At 34.2% G+C, this 19,632-nt stretch overlaps 1 protein-coding gene across 1 annotated transcript in view; it reads right to left on the bottom strand.

The window, feature by feature from the left end:
- EYS (eyes shut homolog) overlaps window positions 1-19,632 on the bottom strand; it is a 1,174,088-nt gene that overhangs the window by 550,787 nt on the left and 603,669 nt on the right. Inside the window, 1 exon segment of the mRNA XM_006211933.3 lies at window positions 12,596-12,720. Within this exon segment, the coding sequence (XP_006211995.2) occupies window positions 12,596-12,720 (125 nt within the window).

Below are 19,632 nucleotides of genomic sequence, written 5' to 3'. Positions count from 1 at the left end.
CTGCAGTGGGAAAATAATGTCTTCATTCTCTGAATCCCTAGAGTCCTCATTTGTTTATACCTCATGCCACTTACCTCCTTCTAGTCTGTGTATTAGTTGTTTCTATTCATGTTTTATCTCTTCACTTGTTTGAATTCCTTAAACCGCACCTCAAGGGCTTCTGTTAATCAAGTCTTAAATAAGTGCTAAAATATGTGTAATAAGTTTCTGTTTTAAATAATACACTCGCCCCTCCTCTGTGCGTTGCTTGTAAATAACTTGCAGCCTCCTACGGCTGTTTTTACTGGGGCAGCTTCTATCTGCACCCGGTCATACTCGCTACCCTCATCATTCAGGCTTGCTGTCTTATTGGATCTTCTCTGGAGCCAATTTAATCAAATCAAGTTGGACTCTCTTTCTTTTGACATCTATAGCATCGTGTATATAGACCCCTATAAAAACACATCAGTTAGTAAATGCCATTTATTTGTCTCTCTCTCTCTCATTGGGATACTCTTCTATACCATCCAAAGTGACCACAGTTGTGCTCATGACACACATCAGTGACTCATCAAAACACAGATGATTTTACACTTTTCTCTACTGTTAAAATATAAAGGTGAGGTCTTCGTTTTAAAACGGTAAATAGGATGGCTTTGGAGCATGACCAACCCTATCTGTGTTCTGTATCATCCTGTGACCCTACACCAATGCACGTCATCTTTCTCTCTTCAGATAGAAGTGGGTTATGCATCCAGTTAGAATCCTTTGAAGCTGATCTTCAAATCCTGAGAATATATTTACAATCTCTCCCTTTAATGCAAGTGCAAATCACTGAAAAACAGTTACACAAAGGGAGACCAACAAATCAAGTGCTACGATGCATGGACACCATCTAACCCCTCAGCTAAACCAAATGCAGCAAACAAAATATGCCGTGTTGGACCTCGGAGCCCCTGAGCCACGTGGTGAGGGCCAGGCAACAGGTCTCATTCTTCCCTGTAGACCGACTCTTTTCTTATTTTCATTTGTTTTTAATTAAGGGGAAAAATACTAAGCCAGGTGCATTGAGTATGAATTAAAAAATAAAAAAGACTCCTAGGCTGCAAGGGAAGCACTAAAATCCTGCTGTTTCTTAGTGCCAATACCAGGAAAAGCAGGGAAACAGAGATTGGTTTTTATCATCAAAGAAATGCAGCAGATGTGTGTTACCATGTTTCCTCCTGCTGCCGAGCCTGCGTTTAATTATTTATAAAATCAACCAGCGGATGTAAAATGCACAGTTTCATTTGTTATAACATAAGACTCAGGTGAAATAAGAAATGTTGGTGTAGAAATATAAGAGAATTTTTGTAGGAATTATCTGAGTTAAGTCCTTTTTAATGTAGACAGTTTTTGACAAGAGAAATTTGAGCAGAGCTCAGAGTGAGAAAGTCTGGAACTATACTTGAGTGCGGAATAAAATGTTTCTGACCTAGTGTTTATGAGTATAGGATTTCGATTTTCTGGACAAACGTAATTCTAACATCTCCCAGGTATTGATAAGTGTTTCAACCACTCTAAGTCTGTTTCTTTGTTTGCACAATAAAAATAATAGTGATTCTTACGTCACAAGTTTGTTTTAAAACTTAGAGGTAATGCATCTAAAGCACTTAGTTTAGCAAATAATTAATGCTTCACAAATAATAACTAATTTTGATGGCTCAGGTGATATTTTAAATCACCTTAACTATTATTGTAGAAAGGAATTCATTATATCTTTAATGGTATATGGCCTTGCATCCAATAGCCTCTGTTACTGCAAATTTATTATATGATTAATTAAACCTCAAGTATTTATAGTCCCATCAATGTTCTCGTTCATTTGATAAATAAAGATTTACGTGGAATCTATTAACTGGTATCAACCTGGAGAACAGTAGTAAGCTGGGTGTTCACAGGGAACTCACTGCAAGGGAGAGAAGCAGAGGAGAGTGAAGAGGAGAGGAGGTGGGGAGAGAAGAGGGTAGGGGCGAGCTTGGTCACGTAGTAAATATATAGCCATGCAAATAATGGATTTGATGGATTACAGTTCCAGCAAGTGCTATAAAAACAAATTATAAAATGCTACCTAATTGCTTACGAACAGTCAAGACAATTTGACAGTTTCTTACATACCAATATATTTTGCCATACCATCCAGCAATTGCCCATTTCCTGGTCTTTACACAATGAATTGAAAACTTATGAATGCACTCAAACCTGCACATGGATGTTTATAACAGCTTTATTCATACTTGCTAAAACTTGGAAGCAATCAAGATGTCCTTCAGCAGGTGAATGGATAAACTGTGGTACATCCAGGTAATGGAATATTATTCAGCATTAAAAAGAAATGGATTATCAAGCCATTAAAGACATAGAAGAAACTTAAATGTATATTACTAAATGAAAAAAGGCAATCTGAAAAGTCATAGGCTGTATCATTCTGACTATATGACATTCTGGAAAAAGCAAAACTAAAGAGATAGTAAAAAGATCAGTGATCGCCAGGAGTTAGAGGGGAGGGAAGAAGGGATAAAGATGTGGATCACAGAGGATTTTTAGGGCAGTGGAAATACTCTGTATGATACTATAATGGTGGATACATGTCATTATTTATGGTATGACTTAGCAGTCAGCTCATCTATATGCTCATGCTATCAATTTGGAAACTAAGGCTCAGAGAATTTTCCATCTAACTGAGGTCTAAATGTTAATCCTATTCTCCTTTGAGGTAGTATACAACACCAAGAATATTTTAAATTTCTACCAAATATGAACATTACTTCACCAGTCACATTTAAACAAGAAACAGATGCATAAAGATGAGAGGTGGGCAATGATTACCTGTGATCTCTAAATAACTCTAAGGGATGAATCATATTTATTTAAAACAGAGAACTATCAATTTTTAAAGTTTTTGTTCAAATTTGTACCTTTCCTTCTTCTCCAATATCATCACATCCCTTGGGTTACACAAGATTAAGTTACTGTGTTGCTTAGGATGGTTAGAACATATTCTAACAGGATGCGCTGCTTGTGGTGAAGCTGGTCCTGAGAAGCAGGTGAACCTTTGTTGTAAACTGGTGCATACTTAGCGTTCTCATCAGCGGTACTGAGTAATTCCTATGGTAGGCTTCCAAGATGGGTAGGCAGAGGAAATCTTGGCATTTTCAGAGACACCTTTGTAACCCTTGGGAGGAAGCCATAGTCTTTGTCCCTTGAGAAAGCTCTTCTAATGAGCACTTTACTCAGAATTTGCCAAAAGCCTTATTACTTTTAATATTAGAACCACAAACAGTGTCCTAGTTAATGTCTCCATTTCCCTCAGCACACAGCTTCCTGCATGAACCCATTGCAGACTTCCCTGTTATCCCATACACATTTGTCTGCTCCACTCAGCTGAAAGCTCTCTTTGGGTGAGAAATTGAAACTAGTTCATTTTTACATTATACTGAGGATCTAGGATAGTGCTCTGCCCACAGAATATGCTCTGAATATGTTAAAGCAGGGCATCACATTTTGCCTTAAAAGGAGCATTGCTGCTGTTTTTCTGTGCATTCAAGTGTTTGCATCTGGACCTGTCCTTCCTTCCCTAATTTGAAAATAAAAACAGTGCGTGTTTATGTTTTTCTTCAAATGATTTACAAGTATGTCGCTATGGTTAGTGTCCAAAGGATGTGGTTGATTGATCTAAAATATCAATAACTTGAGCTCACATATGAACATATGTCAAAAGAATAAAACATCTTTCTTTAAAAAATAAATTATGATGAGTCTATCTAAGAATTGTGACTTTGCCTATGTACATCCTACATAGAGACAATAAACTTGATTATTTAATAGAATGAGTCCTGGCATCTTGAACACAGCAAATACTTGTAAATGTTTATTAACAGCAATGATCACTTTATATCATGAGAAAATAGACACCAGAACCAAAAAGAAACCTAAAATCAAACAGTCTGTCTTGCTATCATGTGCCATGTTTTAGGTCTGTTTTGAAGATGACATTTAACAATGAGATATTGCATATAGACTGTATTGCTGTAGAATGTAGAGCATTTTTTCTCACTCAGAAAGTGTTTTTTCCTTTTTTTCCACTTTGTTTAATAAAATACAGCTTCTATACTATATAAAACTCTGTTTTAATTGAAAGAATGCAATTAACACTTACTGACCGCTATCATTTGCAAAATGCAATAAGTATGACCCAATGACAGTCATCTCTTAATGTATGGATTTGTTTCATTTGGTAGAAACTCATTTACTGAGGAAGAAAAGAACAGTGCTGATCAAACTGAAAAAAGGAGATCATTTGTCTTGAAAGTTTTAGCAAGCAAGTCTAGGACATTCAGTAAATTATGTTGTCACTTAAAGTCTTTTACAGAGCACTTGAATTTCAGAATAATGCAAGTATTTTGCTATTTTGATTCACTTTAAAATCATTTTAAAATTCACTTTAAAATCTGCTAAGAAGAATAATGCACACTAATTATCAACTTGTCAGAGACTGTCACAGCTCTAAACATTAAGGAAATCAGAGAGTTCAGGTCTTTAATGTTATCTACTAAAATTAATATTCAGAAATAGGAAAAATAGCAGGGATGTTCACTTCTCAAGTTACCCTTCACTCTCAAATAAAGAACAATTGTAGTAATATTAGTACTAAACGTAGCAGTATCAATTTTCTCTAATCTCATAAATAGGCAGCTGAATTAACTTTCTTATATGACAATGTAATAAGTGAGAGTTTTAAAAACAGCTTAAGTAGAAGGAATATAGAAAGAATGTAACATCATTCTGAAATCTATTTGAAGAATGATGTTGGAGGGAAGCTGAAGTTAAACAAAAATAGACTTAATGTGGGGAGAAAATGTGTAGCAACAAATTACTTCAGTAAAAGGCTTAATGATTTGAATGATTTGCATTGTTTTGCTGTTTCAAGTTATAATCAGAAATTCAATGCTTGCATATCCCCAATAATGTGATATATTTTAACAGATATATGTGATATTATATCAGCTGTTACACTTCTGTGCACAAAGTAATGTACTGCTTTCTATTTTCTACATGCTAGTGGAGAATCTGATTGCTAGCTAAATTGGCATCATTTAAGCAATTCCACGAGGCCCTCAAGAAACTGGAAAAACAGAACAATCCTTTGAGGTGAGATATCTGAGAATCCTAATTAGAATAAGGAAATCAATTTTTTAAAGACGTATTGAATTTCATGAATGAAGGGAAATTCACCTATTTTCCTTATTAAATATATTCATAGGTCCTTTCATTCTTAAGACAATTACAAGACTGCTGGTTTCTGGTCCAGCTTGTAAGGAGCTTAGAGGTATGGCTCCTATTTCATAAACATAAAAAGCTGAACAAACTGAAATCAACAGCTCCTCTTAGTTCTGTCAGAGAACTGAGGTCACAGGGCAAACTTCTCCCCCAAAACTGGTGACATTAGAACAGTAACAGAGACTAATAGCTCACCAGAGCAGAAACTCAGGAGCAGAAACCATTGTGAGAGCCAGTCTCAGGGTGGAGAAACAAACTGTAATTGACAAAATGCTGGAGGTCCAGTGTGGACAAGAACCTTAGTGTTTAAAAACTCCATTGGAGGTTGGCGAAGGATTTTAGGGAATCCCCCCATACTTTTAAGTTTTACCTCCAGGAGTTCTAGCAGGAGGGAGAAGAATAGTTATTTTGAAGTATTCCCAGAGCATTCTGTTCTTCTTAAGGCCTGACCTCAAGGGAAATCAATTTGCAAGAGTAATCAATGTGGGAGAAAAGATATACCCAGCTCTAGCCTCCTGAAGCTTTCCTGTCATGTCTAAGAAAGGGGGAGGCTGATAAGCACACATGAAGGTCACAACCCAGAGATGAGGCACAAGTTCATTAAAGGACTGAGACTGAATCATAAGACCGAAAACCCCCCCTACTCTCCCACTCTACCTACAGCAGTAGGACCCCTTTATAATAACAGGGGGCTACTACTGAAAGAACTGCACATATCAGATCTATTTAAGAAGAAGTCTCTGAGGAAACTCAATGATTATCGGGGAAGCCAAATGAGGAAATGAGAAGAAATTTTAGCCTCTGGCACCTATAGCTGGAAGGAACAGTAAACATGGTCTGACTCTTAGGTAAAAATAAAGTCTTGTTGTAAATATCTATTTATCTCAGTTACTTTTATTTGGCACATCATGTGTGACTATAAATATAAAATTACAAGGCATACTAAAATATAACACAGTTTGAAAAGATAGAGAAACTACCAAAATCAGACTCATATATGGCAGAAATTCTGCAACTACCAGACTAGGAACTTAAAAGAACTATCATTGATATGATAAGAACTCAAAAAAAAAATCCTCAACAATGATAAACAAAATCAAAACATGTATATTATATTTGGTGCTCTTAAAGATGCTACAATCATTCCTGCTCTTCAAGAGCTCAAAATCAATCAGACAGAGTGGACAGATAAATAAATAAGTAAAAATTACACTAGAGTATGATAATCAATGCAATGTTTAGCCTCTTCCCGTGTAATCTGCTGCTATAATGCCATGACTTACCCCACTATGTGAGTTGCCAATTCCCCCATGCCCACTGTTTTCTTGTTCACAGATACTTTAAATGAACACTTAATCCTTAATCCTAATGTGATTCAATTTACCTATTCTCCAGTCCTTCTAACTAATTTCTTCTTCAGCCTCTCTGAAATTCTATACCATTCCATGAATGACATTCTTTTAAAAAAACATATGATGCCAATGAAGTTTGATATCTCACTATAATTATGAGTCTTATTTTTTAATAACCCATTTACCCACAGGGTTAGTTGGAAAAGGAGAAAGAAATCTAAAAAGCAATTTTTCGACAGTCATGCATTTGTCATACCTGCTTTTAAAATAGTTTTGTCAATGGTGAGGCCAAGATGGCAGAGTAGGAAGAACTTGAACTCACCTCCTCCCCCAGGCACAACAAAATTACAAATCCTTACAGAGAAACTAACTATGGTACCAAATTGAAGATTAGTAGAAAAGATTTTTCACAATTAAAGACATAAAGAAGGAACCCAAAGAGAGGGGTCAGAAGGGCTGAGATGCAGTATAGCCAAGACCCATCCCTGCAGCTGATAACCCACACACAGGAGGAACATGACAATTGCAGAAGTTCTCTCCAAAGAGCAAGAGTTATACATTGCACACTGGGTTCCCCAGACCAGACATCTTACTAGGGGTATGAGAAATGAAACTAAGAGCTGGTTCTTTGAAATGTAAATAAAATAGATAACTCTTTAGGCAGACTTATTGATAATAAAAGGAACTTAAATAAAATCAGAAATGAGACAGGAGATGTTACAACTAACACCACAGAAATACATGAAAGATTACTGCAAACAATTATGTGACTATAAAATGGACAACCTAGAAGAAATGGATAAACTCTTGAAAGTATACAATCTCACAAGACTGAATCAGGAAGAAATAGAAAATATCAACAGACTGATTACCAGTAATGAAATTGAATCAGTAATTTAAAAAAGTAAAAAAAAAAAAAACAAAAAACCCCCAAAAACTCCTAGCAAAGAAATTCAGGAACAGATGGCTTCACAGGTGAATTCTATCAAACATTCAGAGTTAATGCCTATCCTTCTCAAACTATGACAAAAAGTTGAAGAGGAAATAACTCTTCCAAACACATTCTATGAGACCAATATCACTCTGATACCAAAACCAGACAAAAACAAGAAAAAAAATTGCAGGCTAATATCACTGATAAATATAGATGCAAATATCTTCAACAAAATATTAGCAAACCAAATTCAATAATACATTAAAATGATCCTACACTGCAATCATGTGAGATTTACCCCAGGAATGCAAGGCTGGTTCAATATCTGCAACTCAATCAATGTGATACATCACACTAAAATTTTTTTTAAAAAGCATAAAAATCATATAATCATCTCAATAGATGCTGTAAAAGCTTTAGATAAAATTCACCATTGACTGTGATAAAAATCCTCAACAAACTGTATAGAGGGAACAATCCTCAACATAATAAAGACCATATATGACAAGAATACAACCAGCATCATATTCAATATTGAAAAACTGAAAGCATTCCAAGATCAGGACCAAAACAAGGATGCCCACTCTTACCACTTTTATTCAACACAGTTTTGGAAGTTCTTGCCACAGCAATCAGTGAAGAAAAAGAAATCAATAAATCCAAATTTTAAAGGAAAAAGTAAAACTGTCAGTTTTCAGATTACATGGTACAATATATAAGAAACCATAAAGACACTACCAGAAAACTGCTAGAGGTCATAAATGAATTTGGTAAAGTTGCAGGATACAAAATTAACATACAGAAATCTGTTGCATTTCTATACACTGAAAACAGAATGTCAGAAAATGAAACTAAGGAAACAATCGCATTTATCATTGCATAATAAAGAATAAATTACCTAGGAATAAATCTACCTAAGGAGGCAAAAGACCTGTACTCTGAAAACTGTAAGACACTGACAGAAGAAATTGAAGATAACACAAACAGATGGAAAGATATACCACGTTTTTGGACTGGAAGAATCAATATTGTTAAAATGACCATGGTACCCAAGGCAATCTATACATTCAATGCCATCTGTAAGAAAATACCAATGGCATTTTTCTCAGAACTAAAACAACAAAAATTTTAAATTTGTATAGAAACACAAAGGACCCCAAATAGCCAAAACAATCTTGAGTAAAAAGAACAGAGCTGGAGGTATCATGCTCCCTGACTTCAGACTACATTACAAAGTTCTAGTAATCAAAGCAGTATGATACTGGTACAAAAAAGACACATAGATCAATGGAATAGAATCAAGGGCCCCAAAATAAACCCATGCACTTATGGTCAATTAATCACTGACAAAGGAGAAAGAGTATACAGTGGAGAAAAAACAGTCTCTTCAGTAAGAGGTGCTGGGAAAACTGGACAGCTACATGTAAAAGAATGAGATTAGAACATTCTCTAACACTGCATACAAAAATAAATTCAAAATGAATTAATAATACTGGATACTATAAAACTACTAGAGGAAAACATAGGCAGACACTCTTTGACATAAATCACAACAATTTTTTTTGGATCTATCTCCTAGAGTAATAAAAAGAAAAGCAAAAGTTAAAAAAAGAGAGACCTTATTAAATTTAAAAGCTTTTGCCCAGCAAAGGAAACCTTCAGCAAAACTAAAACATAACTTATGAAATGGGGGAAAATATTTGAAAACATTGTAGCTAACAAAGGATTCATTTCCAAAATATACAAACAGCTCAAAATAAACCACTATGCTGTACACCAGCAATTAATACAGCATTGTAAATCAACCATACTTTAATTAAACAAAAAAACAGCTTAATCAAAGAAAACTAAAAACAGCCCAATCAAAAAATGTGCAGAAGACCTAAACAGACATTTCTTCAAAGAAAACTTACAGATGGCCAACAGGCATATGAAAAGATGCTCCACATCACTAATTATTAGAGAAATGCAGATCAAAACTACAGTGAGGTATTGCTTCACACTGGTTACAATGGCCATCATCAAAAAGTCTACAAATAATAAATGCTGGAAAGGGTGTAGAGAAAAGGGAACGCTCCTACACTGTTGGTGAGAATGTAAATTGGTGCAGCCACTATAGAGGGCAGTATGGAGGTTTCTTAGAAAACTAAAAATTAGACTTACTATGAGATCCAGCAATCCCATTCCTGGGCATAGATTCAGAACACACAAAAACTCTAATTTAAAAAGATACATGCACCCCAATGTTCATAACAGCACTGTTTACAATAGGTAAGACATGAAAGCAAACTGAATGTCCATTGACAGGTGAATGGACAAAGAAGATGTGATATCTATCTATCTATCTATCTATCTATCTATCTATCTATCTATCTTATCTATCTATCTGTCTATATCTAGATATACACACAATGGAATACTACTCAGGCATAAAAAAGAATGAGATACTGCCATTTGCAGCAACATGAATGGACTTAGAGATTATCATACTAAATGAAGTAAGTCAGACAGAGAAAGACAGATATTATATATCACTTATATGTAGAATCTAAAAAAGTGATACAAATGAACTTATTTACAAAGCAAGAATAGATTCACAGACATAGAAAATAAACTATGGTTATCAAAGGGGAAAGGGTAGGGAAGGATAAATCAGGAGTTTGTGATTAACAGATACACACTATACATATAAAATAAACAACAAAAACCTGCTGTATGTCACAGGGAACTATATGCAATATCTTGTAATAACCTATAAAAAAAGGAATCTGAGAAATAATACATGTGTGTGTAACTGAATCACTTTTCAGTACATCTGAAATGAATACAATATTTTAAATAAACTATATTTCAATAAAAAGAGAAAAAGGTCATGAAAATATATACAGCATAAGGGAAATGGTCAATAATATTGTAATAACTTTTTTATGGGGACTGATGGTTCCTAGACCAATGTTGGTGATGGTTTCACAATGTGTGCAAATGACAAATCTCTATAGTAGACCTGACACTAACATAACATTGTAGGCCAATTATATTTCAATAAAAACAAATAAAATCAAATAGCTTAATCATTCTATTCTTTTATTTCAATATTTATGCCTCTAACTTGATATTAATATTTCGATCAAAGACTTTGAAAATTTTATTTGATTCTCATATTCGAATAAAATATTTTATACTTTTACTCCAATTAATAATTTATGTCATATATATCTTTAGGCGTATCTAACTTAAAATGCCTATACTGCTATAACATTGATATGCATACCATTTAAATATAATTATATTTATATAATGTATAAATTCTTTTTCTAATAAACTGTTTTCTCTATCTTTAGTCATTTTAGAACACATTTAATGAATTAATAAAAGTAGATTTCCCTTTATCTCTTTATAGCTTTTTACTCACACACTATATCTTATGATAATAAGTTTTTAAGTTTTATTTTGGCTTTCAAGTACTTCTGACAGTGGCTATAGAATATCCATTTGAATTTTATTTGTTAAATGCCATACTAAATGTTGATTTATTTGATCTGTAACACTTTCTTCTACTTGGTAGACTTATGGTTTTATAAAACTATATATTTTTCAGGCTATTTAACATTTTCTGTACATATTAATGTATTTATCCTTCAGATTTGATTTTTTGTTGTTGCTATTGTTAAACGAGTTTGCACACATGCAACTTGGTTCATTTTTTTCAATAGGAAAGGACATATCCCAGGAATGTAACTATTCAAAAAATGTTTAAAGATATTTTCTAGTACATTGTTATTATTTAATTAAAAAAATCAATAAAATGAGCATTTCTTTTCTAATTACTTAGATTTGTAACTACCATGCTCCATTAGCAGGAGAATTTACTTAAATAAAGGATATACTTCACTCTTTTTTTTCTTCTACTGACTCCTTAAGGAAGCCATTATTGGTGTAATCTGAGGTGATATAAAATTCACTTCTTGGCACCAAATACCTCCCACACTCAGGTGTCAGATTACCTGAAATTCTTCCTTAAAGATTATTCTTCTGTGATTACTAAGGGAAAATCCTTTCCCCAAGGCAAAGCTGGGATTGGAGGATGATGGCTCTGTTTTAATTTACCCATGTCCCTCCTAGATCTGACTTACACCCAGCTTTCTCAGATTCTTTTGTTTTGATGACGGGTATTGGTCATTTTTCTGTTCAGTTCCTTAACCCTTCCGGGGATTCCAGCTTCTGCTTTTCCAGTTATGAGGGTCTCTGGCTCCATTCATACCTGGATATCTTTTTTCGGAACCAGCCAGGACACACCTTTCCTTGAAGTCTGATTCCTTAGTCTTGCACTGGTCACCTGACTGTATGCCCTCTCTAATTATTTAGCCTTAATGTTGGTTAAGACAATTCTATCTGTTAATAAAGTTTATCAACATACATTTAAAATTCTTCACAACACAGCCTTGCCGATTGCTGTTCCCTTACTATATTTATGTGCTGTGGTCAGATTTAATAAAGAACTGTGGTCAGAAGTGATCCTTTAATGGAGCTATTTCTACCAACGTAAGTCTATTCTAGTACTAATGGAGTCACATCAGTCCAAATTTGCTAAGGAAAGAGATTCATCCTCCTTGGACATACCATACTCTGAGCCCAACCCTGGAAACAGTGTTATGTCCTTGAACAAAATAGAAGTTCTGCCAAGACTCTGACAGTATTAATTCATTCCTCTACTGGCATCCTCCTTCCAAATGCATTAAAACATTAAAGGACAATACATTCAGTCACTTGCACCTTAGTGTAGATCAATTCATCAGAATGCTTTTCTTCTTGGAGGAAGGGCTGAGGGTACCTATCGTGGATGGACACAGAGAGAAGAGGAATGTTGATAAAAGTGCAGTGAGGACAGACAGAGAAGGAGAGAGGCACAAAGAGTAACTTCTCCAACCTTCATTTCTCACCATTCTACTATTTACCTTATTTCAAAGACAGTGAAAGAAATATCATACCAAAAAATATCAACATTTTTTACCACAAATCCAGATGTGCATATACATGTCAAGCCAAGGCCAGGTTCATTTTCTAAGCATGTCCCGCAAACATGTAAGTTGGAAAGGCATCCATCAAATTCCTTCTCACAGTGATGTCCTGACCTTCCTGTGAAACATGATCACAAAGCAGAGACTTGATGTTTAATAATAATCGTAATAGTTAAAAAAGCTTATATATACATTTATATATAGTTTATATGCACTCTTACAGTTTGTTATAATTGTGCTAGGTGTTTCCTATAAATTATTGCAATTATCTTCATAATCACTCTATCACATGGCTATTATTATCATCTCTATTTAGTAGCTGAGAAAATTAAAATTAGAGAATACCAAAAATTTGCCCTAAAATCATACAGTTACACAGAAATGGAAGCAAGTATATATAAAATAAAGTTTTGCATTGTACCTATGGTGTCTTTCTGTATCACACATCTAGATGTCTTTACATATTTTACTTTGGAATAAATATGTAGAAGATAATGGAATAAACACATGCCATAATTCCATTTAATACAGATCTTAAATTCAAAGGAAAGCAACTACTATAGATTTCTTGACATGAAATGGTTTTTGTGATACTTGCAGTATTTTACAATTAGTATTTCTTAAGCTGTGGCTCTGTAGAATATCAATATTATGTCTATCTTCAGCTGACCATTGGCTGTAAGAATTCTCCTTATGAGATCTACTTTTTTCATACTAATACATTGTGTGTTTGTCTTCTATTTCATCATTAACCTAAAAACCAACATTGCTAAGCTACATACCCGATATCTGAGCTATGGTTTGCCAGGTACACATTAAAATGTTTTTAAATCATTGATTCTTTCCCATGAGGCAACCACATATAATAAATATTATGTGTAAGAACACGTTTACCTGAATATACTAATTCACCTAGGGGCAACAGGCCTATAGAGGCAGCTGTCAACTCTATGACTCTATGTGAACTCTAATTGCGAGTTTTCAGCTTTGTCTTTCTGTGTATTATCCAGCAGCATTTAATCTGAACTCTGGATCTTGGGAAACACAGTCTTATTCTTGTTTCTGCTTAGCAATATATGCTCACTGTTCTTCCCTGATAAACTGTATGAGAACAGTTAAGTATTCTGGGGCGCTTAGAAATGATTTGATTCAATACTACATGATAAGAAGAAACATATGGCATGAGTTTAAAAGATTTCGCAGAATCCGGATCAAAGTAAGAAGTGGCTGCCAAAAGGCTAAATTTACCAAGTCCAGTTCAATACTCTTTCCACTTTATAATGCTCTTTCATGTAGTGAGCAGATCCTGTGGGCCTCTCTCCTAGTCAGGCTATAGAAGGTAATACAGAAAAGATGTTTTTGGAGGGCTTGCAAAAAACCAGTCATTTACATGGTTGAATCTCACAAACATATTGTTTTGCATGAAAACATATTCCATAAAACACTTACATTCATTCCAATAATTGTTCTTATAAAAGTCAAATACACATGAACACAAACTTAATAACATCATTAAGAGAAATACATACATGTAATAAAACTCTAAAGAATACTAAGGGAATATTGAGTATAAAATTTAGAATAGTTTCTGCAGGGTCAGGGGATATTAAAGTGCTTAGGGAGGGATATATAAGAGGCTGAAACTTTTTTTATTAAAATTGAAGTATAGTCAGTTACAGTGTGTCAATTTCTGTGTACAGCACAATGTCCCAGTCATGCATATATATATACATAATGTTCTTTTTCATATTTTTTTCATTAAAGATTATTATAAGACATTGAACATAGTTCCCTGTGCCATACAGAAGAAACTTTTTAAAATCTATTTTTACATAAAGCGACTAATATATGTAAATCTCTAAATCCCTTCCCATAAGTTTGCTTACTGTGTCTGTGAGTCTGTTTCTGTTTTGTAGATGAGTTCATAATGTACTTTTCTTTTTAAGATTCAACATATAAGTGATATCATATGGCATTTTTCTTTCTCTTTCCCACTTCACTTAGAATGACAATCTCCAGATTCATCCATGTTGCTGCAAATGGCATTATTTTATTATTTTTTATGGTGGAGTAGTATTCCATTATAGAATATACCACAACTTCTTTATCCAGTCATCTGTAGATGGACATTAAGGCTGCATCCATGTCTTGGTTATTGTATATAGTGCTGCTATGAACATAGAGGTGCACGTGTCTTTTTGAATTAGAGTTCCCTCCAGATAAATATCCAAAAATGGGATTGCTGGATCATATGGTAGGTCTATTTTTAATTTTTTGAAGAATCTCCATTCTGTTTTCCATAATGGCTACACTAAACTACATTCCCACCAACAGTGTAGGAGGGTTCCCTTTTCTCCACAGCCTCTCCAGCATTTATTGTTCATGGACATTTGAATGCTGGCCATTCTGATGGGTGTGTGGTGATACCTCATTGTAGTTTTTGATATGCATTTCTCTGATAATTAGTGATATTGAGCATTTTTTTCATGTGCCTATCGGCCATTTTTGTCTTCATTGGAGAATTGCTTGTTTAGGTCCTCTGCCCATTTTTGGATTATACTGTTTGTTTTTTTCTTATTCAGTTGTATGAGCTATTCATATATTCTGGAAAATAAGCCTTTGTTAGTTACATCATTTGCAAATATTTTCTTCCACTCAATAGATTGTTGTTTCATTTTGCTTGTGGTTTCCTTTGCTGTACAAAAGCTTGTAAGTTTAACTAGCCCCATTTGTTTATTTTTGCTCTTATTTCTGTTGCCTGGGTAGACTGCCCTAGGAGAACATTACTAAGATTTATGTCAGAGAATATTTTGCCTATTTTTTTTTCTAGATTTATCATGCTTGTCTTATATTTAAGTCATTAAGTCATTTTGAGTTTATTTTTGTATATGGAGTGAGGGAGTGTTCTAACTTCATTGATTTACATGCTGCTATCCAGTTTTCCCAACACTGCTTGCTGAAGAGACTATCTTTTCTCCATTGTATATCCTTACCTCTTTTGTTGAAGATTAATTGACCATAGATCTGTGCTCTCTATTCTGTTCCATTGATTTGTACATCTGTTTTTGTACAAATACCAAGCTGTTTTGATTACTGTAGCTCTGTAGTATTGTCTGAAGTCTGGGAGGGTTATTGCTCCAGCTTTGTTCTTTTTCTTCAGTATTGCTTTGGCAATTCTGGGTCTTTTGGGATTCCATATAAATTTTAGGATTGTTTGTTCTAGTTCTGAGAATAAAGTCCTGAGTAATTTGATAGGGATTACGTTAAATCTGTAGATTGCCTTTGGCAGTATGGCCATTTTAACAATATTGATTCTTCCAATCCAAGAGCATGGAATACCTTTCCATTTATTTACATCATCTTTAATTTCCTTAGTAAATGTTTTATATTTCTCCACATATAAGTCTTTCACCTCTTTGGTCAGATTTATTCCTAAGTATTTTGTTACTTTGGGTGTGGTTTTAAAAGGGATTGTTTCTTTATTTTCTTTTCCTGCTAACTCATTGTTAGTGTAAAGAAATGCATCTGATTTTTGTATGTTAATCTTGTATCCTGCTACCTTGCCAAACTGTTTCATCAGCTCTAGTAGTTTTTGTGTGGAGCTTTTAGGGTTTTCTAGTATCATGTCATTCACATATAGTGACAATTTACATCTTCTTTTCCAACTTGGATTTTTTACTTGCTTGATTGCTGTGGCTAGGACTTCCAGGACTATGTTGAATAGAAGTGCTGAGAGTGGACTTCTTTGTCTTATTCTAGATTTTATTGGGAAGGCTATCAGTTTTTCACTATTGAGTATCAGGCTGGCTGGAGGTTTGTAATAAATAGTTTATATTATGTTGAGATATGTCCCCTCTATACACACTTTGGTAAGAGTTTTTATCATAAATGGGTGTTTTTTCTGCATCTATTGAGATGCCCATGTGATTTTTGTCCTTTCTTTTGTGGATGTGGTGTATCACATTGTTTGATTCATGTGTGTTGAACCATTCATGTGTCCCTGGGATGAATCCAACTTGATCATGGTGTATCATCTTTGTAATGTGCAGTTGAATTCTGTTTGCCAATATTTCCTTGACTATTTTTGCATCTATGTTTATCAGTGATATTGGCCTGTAATTTTCTTTTTTGGTAGTGTCTTTGTTTGGTTTTGGTATCAGGATGATTGTAGCTTCATAGCATGAGTTTGGGAGTAATCTCAACTTTTCAACCATTTGGAAGAATTTGGGAAGGACCAGTATGAGTTCTTCTTTCTATGTTTGATAGAATTCCCCAGTGAAGCCATCTGGTCGTGGACTTTTGCTTGCAGGGCAGTTATTTTTATTGCTAATTCTATTTCATTTCTAGTGATCAGTCTGTTCAAGTGGTGTATTTCTTCTTGATTCGACTTCTTGGTGGGCTGTATGTTTCCAGAAACTTGTCCATTTCTTCTAGGTTGTCCAATTTGTTTCTATATAGTTGTTCATAGTATTCTCTTATGATATTTTGTATTTCTGTGTTATTGTTTGTGATTTCTCCATTTTACCTTATTTCATTTATTTGTACTCTCTCTATTTTATTCTTGGTGAGCCTGGCCAGAGGTTTATCAATTTTGTTTACTCTTACAAAAAAAAATCTGACTCTTGGTTTGATTGATTTTTTCTATTTTTTAAAGCTCTATTTTTATTTATTTCTCCCTGATCTTTATTATTTCCTTCATTCTGCTGATTTTTGATTTTGTTTGCTTTCCTTTCTCTAATTCTTTTAGGTGTTATTTTAGGCTGTTTATTTGAGATTGTTCTCCTTTTCTGAGGAAGGCCTGTTTCACTATGATCTTCCCTCTTAGCACTACCTTTGCTGCATCCCATAGATTCTGTGTTCTGTTTTCATTGTCACTTATTTCAAAGTATTTTTAAATTTCTTCTTTGACTTCATCATTGACCCATTTTTTTTAGTAGCATATTGTTTAATCTTCAAGCTGTCAGTTTTTCTCCCTTTTTTTTTCCCTGTGGCTAATTTCTAGTTTCACAGAATTGTGATCAAGAAAGATGCCTGAAATAATTTCTATCCTCTTAAATTTGTTGAGTCTTCTTTTGTTCTTGAGTACATGATCTATTCTAGAGAATGTTCCATGTGCACTTGAAAAATTGTATATTCTATTTTGGGGGAATGTAATGTCCTAAAAATATCAACAAAGTCCTACTGTTCTATTGTGTCACTGAGTTTCTCCATTGCCTTATTTATTTCCTGTCTGGAAAATCTGTCCAATGATGTTAATGGCATATTAAAGCTTCCTAACATGATAGTATTTCCATCAATTTCTCTCTTTATATCTGTACATTTTGCTTTATGTATCTAGGTGCTCCTATACTGGGTGCATATATGTTAATGAGTGCAATATTCTCATCTTGTATTGCTCCTTTGATCATTATATAGTATTCTTTATCTTTCTTTATGGCCTTTGTTTTAAAGACTATTTTGTCTGAGATCAGTATTGCTACTCCTGCTTTCCTGTAGTTTACATTGCATGAAATACCTTCTTACACCCTCTCTCCTCTCACTCTCAGTCTATGTGTGCCCTTCTCCCTAAAGTGAGTCTCTCGTATGCAGCATACTGTAGGTTCTTATTTTATTATTCAGTCTGCCATTCTGTCTCTTTTGATTGGAGCATTTATTCCATTGACATTTACAGTAATTATTGATAGATATGTGTTTGTTGCCAAATTGAACATAGTTTTCAAGTTGATTTGGTAGTTCCTCTTTGTTCCTTTCTTTTCCTTTCTGTGGTTTGATAATTTTCTTTTGTATTATCTTCGTTTCTTTTTGTTTTTTTGTGACTCTATTATATGTTTTTAACCTGTGGTTACCCTGTTTTTCAAGTATATAAACCCATTACTTTATCTGTTTGCTTTAAATTTATAGTCATATAACCTCAAACACATTCTAAAAAGAATGAAAAAAAGAAAAAGATCTATGTTTTCTTTCTCTCCTCTCCCACCTTTAATGATTTTGATGTCCTTTTTTTACATCTTCATGTTTATTCTGTTGTAATTCATTGTAGTTATTGCCTTTCCAGTTATGGTCTTCTCCTTTCTATAGCATCTTGCATCTTTTCTATTTAGAGTACATTTTCAGTATTTTTTTTATTATCAGTTTACTATGGCTGAATTCTTCAGTTTTGCTTGTCTGAAATTCTTTGTCTTTCCTTCTATTCTAAAAGATATCCTTGCTAGGTAAAGTATCCTAGGTTGCAGCTTTTTCTCATTTAGGACTTTGAATAGACCTTGCCACTCCCTTCTGGCCTGCAGTGTTTATGTAGAGAAAACAGCTGAAAGCGTTATGGGGGTTCCCTTGTAACTAACTCTTATTTTTCTCTAGCTGCCTTTAGAATCATTTCTTTATCTTTAACCTTGGACATCTTAATTATGTCTTGTGTGGGTCTATTTGGGTTCTTCTTGTTGGGGACTCTCTGTGCTTCCTGTGCTTGGCTATCTGATTTCTTTTTCAGGTTTGGTAAGTTTGCAGTCATGATTTCTTCAAATAACTTTTCAATTCCCTTTGCTCTTTCTTCTCCGCTGGGACCCCTGTTATGCATGAGTTGGTATACTTTATATTATCCCATAGGTCTTTTCTATTGCTTTTATTGGTTTTTATTTGCTTTTCTGTCTTCTGTTCTGATTGGGTGAATTCTGTTATCCTGTCTCCTAATTACTTATTCATTCCTCTGCATTGTCTAGTCTGCTTTTGACTGCCTTTTGCTTGTCTCTTATCTCAGCCATTGAGTTTTCTGTTTCTGATTGGCTCCTCTTCATAGCTTCAGTTTCCTTTTTAAAGTATTCTCTGTCTCTATTTATAATCTCTTTTAGTTCCTTTAGTTCTTTGATCACTCCCTTTTTGAAGTCATGATGTAGTAGACTTTGGAGGTCTATTTCATTGATCATTCTTTCAGGGGATTTCCCTTGTTCATTTAATTGGGAATGGTTCCTCTACTTCTTCATTTTACTTATATCTCTCTGTCGCTAAGGATTATGGAGTATCAGTTATCTACTGT

This window comes from Vicugna pacos, chromosome 8 (assembly GCF_048564905.1).
Source record: "Vicugna pacos chromosome 8, VicPac4, whole genome shotgun sequence".
Classification (NCBI taxonomy): domain Eukaryota; kingdom Metazoa; phylum Chordata; class Mammalia; order Artiodactyla; family Camelidae; genus Vicugna; species Vicugna pacos.
Note: the sequence above shows the minus strand (reverse complement) of the source record. Positions and strands in the feature narration are given on the sequence as shown.